We start from the raw sequence: 9338 nt of genomic DNA on the forward strand, positions 1-9338 counted from the left end.
CCCAGTACTCGAGAGACAGAGGCGGGGAACCATGAATTGGCTTAGACTATATGGTGAGTTCCATAGTAGCTTCAGTCTCATAGCAGTACCCTTGAGTCAGGTGAAACAACCCTTAAATATTATGTCCTTAGATGGCACATACACGTAAATATAAATGCATACACATTTCATTTCAATCAAATCTTCAAAACAGACACATGCGTATACTAACTAAAAATGAGTACCAAAAATGACAGTTTCCTTTGCTTTCAGTTTATTTTATAATATGATTACTTTTATAATGGAAAAGCAAGTCAAGTCTGTGTACTTAAGAGGAAAAGGCCAGAGATAAACAGGATTGAGCTCTTACTGCCAGGCTTTGATAAGGCTTCACACAGTCTCAGAAACCCCAGGCCTTCCTGGCAGGAATATGGCTCCAACTCCAACTGTACCACTCCTACATAGGGAGCAGCTACTAACTTCCCCATAGGAGCCCTTCCCGGCAGACCTGTGAGGAGTTATATAGAAATACTGAGAGGTCCCAGCTATGACTGGAGCGGTTTCTGTTAAGCAGCCATGGAAACTGATGGAAAACAGATAACGGTACAGGTTTAAGTGAAACAGAGCAGAGTGCAAAGGGCAGGCTCCCTAGGAATGGAATTTTATAAGCTACGTATTTGGCAAGTGTTTATTGAAAGAATGAAAAAGCTTCACCGGTCCACATGCGGCCAGAGAAACGGCTACCAGAACAGAGCATACTTTTTAGCACTGTGAAGTTTAAAGATGTGGTCGGAACATGGATTTGCTGAAAACCCCAGAGTGCACTTTCTCACCCCATAACCCCAAACCCTGGGGTTTCTGTTTCCTAAAGCAAAACTTCCTGACTGGTGTGCCTACAATTAATTAACCTACATATTTTGACCAGACGCAGACTTGCGTGTCAACAAAGACTCTGTGTATCTAACAGCCTCTGGTTGCGAGGGCTGCTGGTCTTCAGAACACACTTCGGATAGTAAACATCAAAGAATCTGGCAACCAAGAAATCCCAAGGGCCATTAGACACCAGGACACCAGGATCAGGAAACAACCATCTGGGTAGACTAATGTCATTCTAACTAAGCTGGGGGAAAACAGAAGACGCTCCGTGGAGCTCCTATATCACACCCTTATTCCTAAAACCTTCACTAAACACCTCATCTGGACCACTGGCAACTTGGCGTCATCGAGCCTAGTTAAAAAAACTTACATTCTGGAGCTTCTGAGAAGAGAAGAAGTCTGAGACCTCAGGTCTTTGTAAGTTCAGACGATGTCATCTTACCAGGGTGGGCCTGAGAGTCCGGCCTTTGCTCAAAGTCGATCATATGAAGTAGTCAGAAAACACTATACCAGATAACTAGAGTGCTTCAAAATCTCACCTCTCATCGTGTGGGATGGCTTGTGCCTTAATCAGTGTTCAGAAAGGAAACTTGGCAGGAGCGCTAGACAAGCCTGTCTATGCATTAAGATCCCACTTCTAAAGAGAAGAAAAGAAAACGTCTCAAAATCCAGGAACAAAAACTGGAGATGCAGCCAAAGCTGAGACAGGTAGGAGTGGTGGCTCCAAGATACCTGCCCAGGCCATCGGTCACACACATGTTTGGTAGGGACTAGAAAGTCCTTCAGACCTGCTCAGTGGGGGGATACATCTCCTGTGGGGCCAGTGTGGTCACTGCATTGGAAGATTGCTCTATTCAGACAGAACTGGACTGCAATATCCTATCTTATGTGGGCCAAGAGCAATCTTGGCATATCCTTCTTTCTAAAGACAAACTGCCTAGTCCACACACGGAGGATGCCTTGGACCCCATTCAGCAGGCAGGAGGGGCACGGAACTTTAACCTCCATAGGAAAGGCAGCCACATTTATCATAGCCCACTTCTATTGCCCCTGTCCTTTTCAGTAAGTACTTTATTAAGCAGACTCCCAACTCCCAACGCCTACTTCTACCAACACTCAACCCATACTGAAACACCCAGCATCACTTGGAAGAGCACAGCACATCACCAAGGGCAAGGTAGCTGAATGGTCAGGACATGGATGAAGGCTTTTGTGCCAGGCATCTGTGCTGAGTGGCTGTTAAGAGTCAGCCATTTCCTGCTCTAACACCCTTGCAGCTCAAGCCACTAAGTTCACTCTGTGATCTGCAGAATCTGGACTCAGAATTCTACCAGAAGCAAATGGCTAAACCATCTGAATGCCAAGCTTCAAGTCTCTTGCCGCCTGTCTGGGCCCCAAAGACCAGAAATGGCAGGATGATACCACAGCTTGCATTGTGTCTACTTAGCTCAGTGAAAGGGTGTGTCGAAAGAAAATGGCGGAAGAGCCTAGACATGACTACATGACGTTAGACTTGCTACCCATCCTCATAGATCCCTTGGAGAGGTCCGTGTGCACAGTGGACAGGGGCAGAGGCTCAGGCTCCCCTTGAGGTGGCCTGCAACGGCAGGTCAGAACCAGAGCCTTGATGTCCTTCTTGAAGTTGATGTTGAGAAAGCCATAGATGAAAGGGTTGACACAGGTGGAAGCCATGGCAAACAGGTGGCACATCAAGAAGATGAGGTTGCCATGGCAAGCAGGGATGGCTTCCTGGTACCAGTCCTCCAGAGTGTTGAACACATGCAGGGGCAGCCAGAGAACTGCAAAGGCAGTCACCATTGCCATGAGCATGCCATTGATCCGCTTCATCTGCCCCACTCGTGAGCTGCAAGTGTGCGTGTGGAACGCACGCCTCTGCCTCTGCAGGCGCTGATAGATACGCATGTAGCAGACCAGGATGAAGGCCAGAGGGACGCAGTATTGGAAGAGCAGCAGAAAGGTGGTGTAGATGAGGCGGTGGTGATCCGAGGACCAGGACACAAAGCAGACAACCTTGTCTTCCAGAAACTCCACAACCTTAGAGTGGTTGTAGTGGAAGAGGTCGTTCAGGATGCTATTGGCCAGGAAGGGCAAGGAGAGGAAACAAGAAATGAACCAGATGACCACAATCCCCAGGTAGGCCTGGGAAATGCTGGGTTTCCAGCCAGTCGGGTTGATAATGAGCTGGTGCCTCTCCAGGGCCACAAGGACCAGTGAGAGGATGGAGACTGTCACCGACATACACTGGATGAACGTTAACATCTTGCAAAGGACTTCGCCGAAGATCCAGTAGTCCATGATGGTGTAGGTGACCGTGAGCGGCTGGCAGATGAGACACATGAGGAAGTCAGAGAAGGCCAGGTTGGCAATGAGTAGGTTGGTCACATTGGACTTTTCCTTTTGCCTTGTGGTCACAAATATCAAGCAGAGGTTTCCTAGGACCCCCAAGACGGTCTCAACGCTGTAGGTGGTGATGATGAAGGCCAACAGATCTGCCGAATCCTGGCAGCCGTCAGAGAGATTATAGAGGGAATCCAGTGGGTTGGTCCCATTCTTACCTTGTAGGAATGCCGGAGAAAGGGAGGCCATGAGATGAGAGGTATTCATGGTGGGTGTGAGAAGACCAGGAACTTCAAGACTAAAGGGCCCACTTCTGAGTGTAGCCTGCAAAACAAACAAATGGAACTCAAAGGTCCAGGCATGTAAAATGGAACCAGGTAAGAACAAGGGACAGGGAGAGGGAGACAATTCTTAGCTACTTATATCTTATGGCTTGAGAGCTATCGTATAAGGCCTAAGGTAAGAGGCAGGCATCCAATAATCACGACCTTCTAGGCCGCACTTGCTGCATATCAGAGGCTGTGCTCAGAGTTTTGTGTATTTGCTACTTTATTCTGGCAAGCATTATCAACCTTGCCCACTGGAGCAGGGAAGCCATTTGCCCACACTCACAGCTAATGAGACGTCTGACTGTCTCAGAGGTGCCATAACTTGCCCGACAAGCTCCCTCTAACCTCAGGGTTTGAGGCTGTTCTAATGAGAAAGAATTTGGAACACAGAAAGCCCTTGTATCGCTTTATCACAAGAAAGAGAGCAATAGATCCTCTAAGGTGACCCTCTCAGTCTTTCAGGACACCCATGGAACCTGAACTTTGGGACTTGGCACACAGGGCACCCTCCTGGCTTCAGGCCCTAGTGACCTGTCTGCCTTGTTTCTGAGGTAGCGCATGGCAAAAGTGAGGACAGCGAGTGATGAAGACAGGTTCATTAGTCCACTCCCTTCCCCGTGCTGCCCGCTGTACTCAGGCACACACCGGCCACCAGCATGTGATGCTCATCACCCCCCGTTCGACAGACCTATGCTCAAATCACCTGACATACCCCCATCCCCTGGCACTGGCTACCCTTCCACTTAGGCTTCCTGAACAAACGGATCCTCAAACAACACTGGCTCTTCAGACCCTGGGTTCCAAATCCTTCAAACAGTAATGCCAGTGATGCAGCCTGACATCTGCACATACTGTTACACATCCTCTTACATATCAGCACACGACTCTTCCAGGGGTTACTAATCCCACAAGTTTGCCATTCTCAACCTTCTGCAAACATTGGGGTCATCACAAGGGCGTGTTCAACGTGAACTTTCCAGGAGAAGCAGGGGAAGTAAGCTGGTCATGGAGCCAAGGAATCTGTTCTTTAACAAGTAGCCTGTAGGGGTTTGCTGAGCATGATTTTGAAAAATGGTATTCCTATCAGAATAGTCTCTTTGAGGTCATTCTTCGATGCTGTGTATTAATTAGCCAGGCCTGTATTTGAATATATATCTAACTCTCAATATGTACTCATCTTTATGATCAAGTGCAGTTTTGACAGAAAGGCCAAATTAGCCAGAGATCAGCAGCATTGGTTTTCTAGCTGTCACTCACTGTTCACTTGGCCTGACCCCTGGACGTGAGTCTCAACTGGCCATTTACAAAACCAATGAGTCTGACAGGCAGTTGACTGTCTAGTTACTTGGACTACCAATTCTCCAGGGGAAGAAGGGTTGTCTGGCATCACTGTCTTCTGAACACAAAAGCGTTTGGCCAAATATAACAAGATGAAATATACAGGGACAAGGATCTGAGGGGAAACAGAAGCCACGGCTCCATGAATCTGTGCCAGAGGCACTGGCTCAGAGGTAAAAAATGAAAAGAAGACCAGACCTTGTCTGGCCATCAGCCAGGCTGAGGACATCAGTGTAGGGTAACACCAGCACGGCCAGAGGGAAGTCAGGAGACAGGGAAGGCTCCGGGCAGTGATCGCTGCTTCCTGTATCTGCTTGACCGATGTGGTAAGGACAAGGGCCACGATGCTCTAAGATGGAGAAACTGGGCACACAGATGGACCTCAAGGTCACAATGCTACTGCCATAGTCAGTACTGTGGGCACCTGGGGGATCAGAGATGGGGCCAAGGGCAGGGAGAGAGAAGAGATGGTGTGGAATCTAGAGCTCACAGACTGAAAAGGAGAAATGAACGAAGGAGAGGACAGAGTTCAAGGAATGGAAAAGAGCACACAGGGAGGCACAGAGGCAGGAAGGATGGCAGCCTCCTAAGACAAGCAAGCTGTCAGAAGAGCTGGAGCTGAGGAGGGAGGAGGAAGGAGAAATGGTGAGGCTGAGGTGTGAGGCAGACCAGTGAGACACTGAAAGGCTGAGAGCAAGCACGTGCGGTCCAGAAAGATCACTTCAGTGTAGACGGTAGGTCGAGACTCTGAAAACGCCAAGCCAGAAGGGAAGGGACATTTAAAAGGGCAGCATGCAGAGTTTTCCTTGGCTCATGAGAAACCAGGATAAAGCTAACTCACATGATGGTTGCCTAAGACCCCGGCCATCACAGACCAGCACTGCTCTCCAGTCACTTAAACCCTGAGCCCGAGGTCATCGGGAGAGCTGCCTGAGCCCGAGGTCATCGGGAGAGCTGCCTGAGCCTGAGGTCATCGGGAGAGCTGACTCCTTGCTGAGGGTGGAGTATCCTTGAGGGCACATCTGAAGAGAGACAGGTAAGGAAGGAAAGAGTAGATGCCACCAAAGCCTGAGGAGAAGCTACCGTGACTCAGCCTACTTGTCACCAATTGGGACTAAAGAGATTAAGATTAAGAATGACCAGAGCAAGACCATGAGGTTGAAAGGAACAGGTTACCAGGCAAAGGTGGGTGGAGGAGCCTAGGCTTCATTCAAGCGCCTATGCTTAACCCCCAGGCCATCTGAGAGCTTCTGGGGTCAATGACTGGATTCCCTGCCAGGCAAACAGACCATCCCATGTGTGTAAGAAGTGAGCAGAGTGCCGTGCCAGGACCCTAAGCAGGCCAGGCTGGTTACTTGTCCTGGGTTTAAATAATGGCTCTGCCACCTATCAGCCCCCTGACTTTGTGAGTCACTAAGATTGCCTAAGCCCCAGTTTCATCAGCAATATAAGGGAGAGACAGTGAGTGGCAACTGTGTGGCAGGGCAGTCTGGCTCAGACCTACGGCAGGGGACTATAAAGAAACTGGGGAGAGTAGTGAGGTGAAACATGGACCTCCTATCTGCTGGACATCTTTCGGATCAGCGAATGATGCAATTGGTGATTGAAGAAGTTCCCATCTGTGAACTTCCTTTGCCACCTCCTGACAGGTGGAGGTCCCCAAGGCCACACTGCCTCATCATAAGTGTCCATCAAATATAAACCCCCTTCCCATTCATCCCACCAACTCCGTCCTAAGGGACTTCACCCAGCAGGAGCTGGCCAGAGGGCCATACTTCCTATCTCAGAGCTGAGAATCTACCCCACCACAGTCAGCAATTCACTCAAGATCATTCAAAGTGGAACCCCATGTGCTTCCTCCACCCTCCGCCCAAAGATGAGGCTCCAGGTGGACACAGAAAAGGCCATGGCAACAAGGTTGCAAACGTCACTGCTAGAAGCACACTCCCGTGGACAACCTGGGGGATGCTGGCTTGAAGAGGAGCTGAGCCCACTGAAGTAGGGTATTAATGTAGCGTTTGGGAGGAATGGTGGAAGACGGGCTGCAGGTGCCCTTCCTCAAGAAGACAAGGCCTTACCTTACCCTGAGAGTTCATGTTTCCGAGGAGACACGGGGCAGAAGAAACATTGGGTTTTCACTTGCCATCCTGCTGAACGATAAGCTATGCCACTGTTCCATCAGGAAAGCACTAGAAGGCTGAGCCCTCTGGCATGGTCAGTAGTTGAGCTGTAAAGGTGGCAAATGCGAGTGGTCCCGTCTAACGCTAGCTCCAGTTAAACTTTAATTTTTATTTTATGTGTATGAGCATTCTGCCTGCATGTATATCTGCATACCACATGCATGTCTGGTGCTGATATACACCAGAGAGAGAGATGGGAATCTCCTGGAACTGGAGTTACAAATGGCTGCAAGCTGCTAGGTGGGTGCAGGCAATCAAAGCCAGGTCCTCAGGAAGAGCAGCCAGTGCTCTTAACCACTGAGCCATCGGCCCGGCCAGGAGATGCTGAAGACAGATACACTGATCCCTGATCCACTGACAAAACCCCATCTACCCATCCTCTATGAAGCCGGGTCCCAGGGGAGCCTCTACGGATGCTGGGATGTGGTTTTGATACATAAGAATGTGTCCCCGGAGCCCTCAATCCTCTGATAGACAGTTCACGGGCCTGTCCCACGGGACAACTCAGAAAGCCCAACAATGAGTGGCTTGCCTCTTCAGCCCTAGGTCTGAAGAAATGTTGACTTGACTCTCCTGGTGACCACACTCATTCTCCAGGGTTGCCCTTGTCAAGTCCCCCTGGGCTTCATTTTGAAACGTGGATGCAAGTGTGCAGCACCAATCCCACCCCTGGCCCAAAGTTCTGCTGTGCCCTTTCCTAATCAAAGGAAAAACAATGAGCACAATGTGTCAGTCACCCTAGGAAGGACGGTTGCTGGTAGATAATCCTCTCCTAAAATCTCCACAGCCAGTCACCAGTTCTGAATGCCTGCCTGCACACACATCGACACTTCAGATATGCAGCTTACTTCCTCAGATGCACTCACCTGGCGAGGTACCGTGTCCCAAGTGAAGAGACTGGAGCGCCAAGCCCTGGTCCACTGCCTGTAAATATGACCCAAGTCCGGGCTGGGAAGCCCACCAGGCGTCCTGCTGCAGGGGCATCAGCCAAGCAGCGCCCTCAGCTTCCCGGAGGGTACCTTGAGCTCTTCCTGAATCCCTCTGGGTGAACACCGATTCTGCACTGGCTCTGTTTCTCAGCCCCGGCCGCGGCCTCGGCCACCCGCTGGTCTTTGCCAGAGGCGCCCACACCCGCCCACAAAATTCTAGCACCGCCCACTTCGGGAGCCGCACCCACAGCCAACCCCCAGGAGGCGAGGTGCAGGCCGCACAGGAGTCAGACCCACCGCGCTTTCGCTCTTGCTTGTCCTCCTCCTTGTCTCTCTCTCAACCTCTGTTTCCTCAACCATGGACTGGGCTTAAGAAAATGTGCTTTCCTATAGTGGGGCGTGGTGGCATTTTAATCCCAGAACCTGGGAGGCAGAAGGCAGAGACTCTCTGATTTCCAAGAACACCGGTGAAATCCCATGGGGGACAGTGAGAGGGGGACAGACACCAGACACCTTCATAATCTCATTCTACCTATTCGGCCCAATATTAAATACCATCATTTCAGAGTCTGAGGCCTAGAGAAGCAGAAAAGGGATGAGTTAAGCACAGAAACGAGTTATTCCAGAAAGCAAGTTAACCTGTGTCTTCTTAGATGATGGCCCAAACAGAGGACACAGCAAGGCCTAAGGCAGAGCTGGGGCTCTGAGGGCAGTGTGGCCAGAGGGAAAGAGGTGGGCTTCCAAAAGCAATCAAGAGAATCCTGGACAGACCGGCAAGGTTGTGGCAACAGATTAGATTAGGTAATTGATTCTAATACACTAAGGCATCCCTTCCCCAAAGAGACCACAGGATGAGAGAGAGAGAGAGAGAGAGAGAGAGAGAGAGAGAGAGAGAGAGAGAGAGAGAGAGAGAGACTCTTACGTGTCTCCCAGTGGAAATGGTTCCCGGTACTGTGGCCAGTGGTCCTTTAGTTGTCCCTTAAGGTATACTGAAAACTGTACAGAAATTATCTTATTTAACCACCACAGCTGCTCTGAGAGGTGGGTATCATCAGCCCTGCCTCCCAGGTGAAACAACAGGACCACAACTGAGCAACTTGCCTGAAGTCAGTCTGCCAAGAAGCAGCCAGATTTAGGACAGGAACCCTGCCACACATTCAGGCTTCTGCTCACTGGCTGTGGTTCAGTCTGTTCCTTAGGGACCACTCCCGTCCCAGGTGGACAGGCTACAATATGCTGCTTCTCCCTCCCTCGGGCCAGCTTCTGTGTCCGTGCTGTATCATGCATTCATTCCCGCCAGCCTCTGGCCCTGCTGCAGAAGCAGACGGAATGGCTGGACGATACACTCG

The 9338-nt window shown here is 50.2% G+C and overlaps 1 protein-coding gene across 2 annotated transcripts; it reads right to left on the bottom strand.

Annotated features, from left to right (window-relative positions):
• Positions 1-239: 239 nt before the first annotated feature.
• Positions 240-8174, bottom strand: Npy4r (neuropeptide Y receptor Y4). Of its 2 annotated transcripts, NM_001444607.1 has the most exon segments (2): positions 240-3537; positions 7927-8174. In NM_001444607.1, a coding segment is annotated over 1 exon segment (1128 nt). In that variant the 5' UTR covers positions 3481-3537; positions 7927-8174; the 3' UTR covers positions 240-2352.
• Between the last annotated feature and the right edge of the window lie 1164 nt (positions 8175-9338).

This window comes from Rattus norvegicus, chromosome 16 (assembly GCF_021556685.1).
Source record: "Rattus norvegicus strain SHRSP/BbbUtx chromosome 16, alternate assembly SHRSP_T2T, whole genome shotgun sequence".
NCBI lineage: Eukaryota > Metazoa > Chordata > Mammalia > Rodentia > Muridae > Rattus > Rattus norvegicus.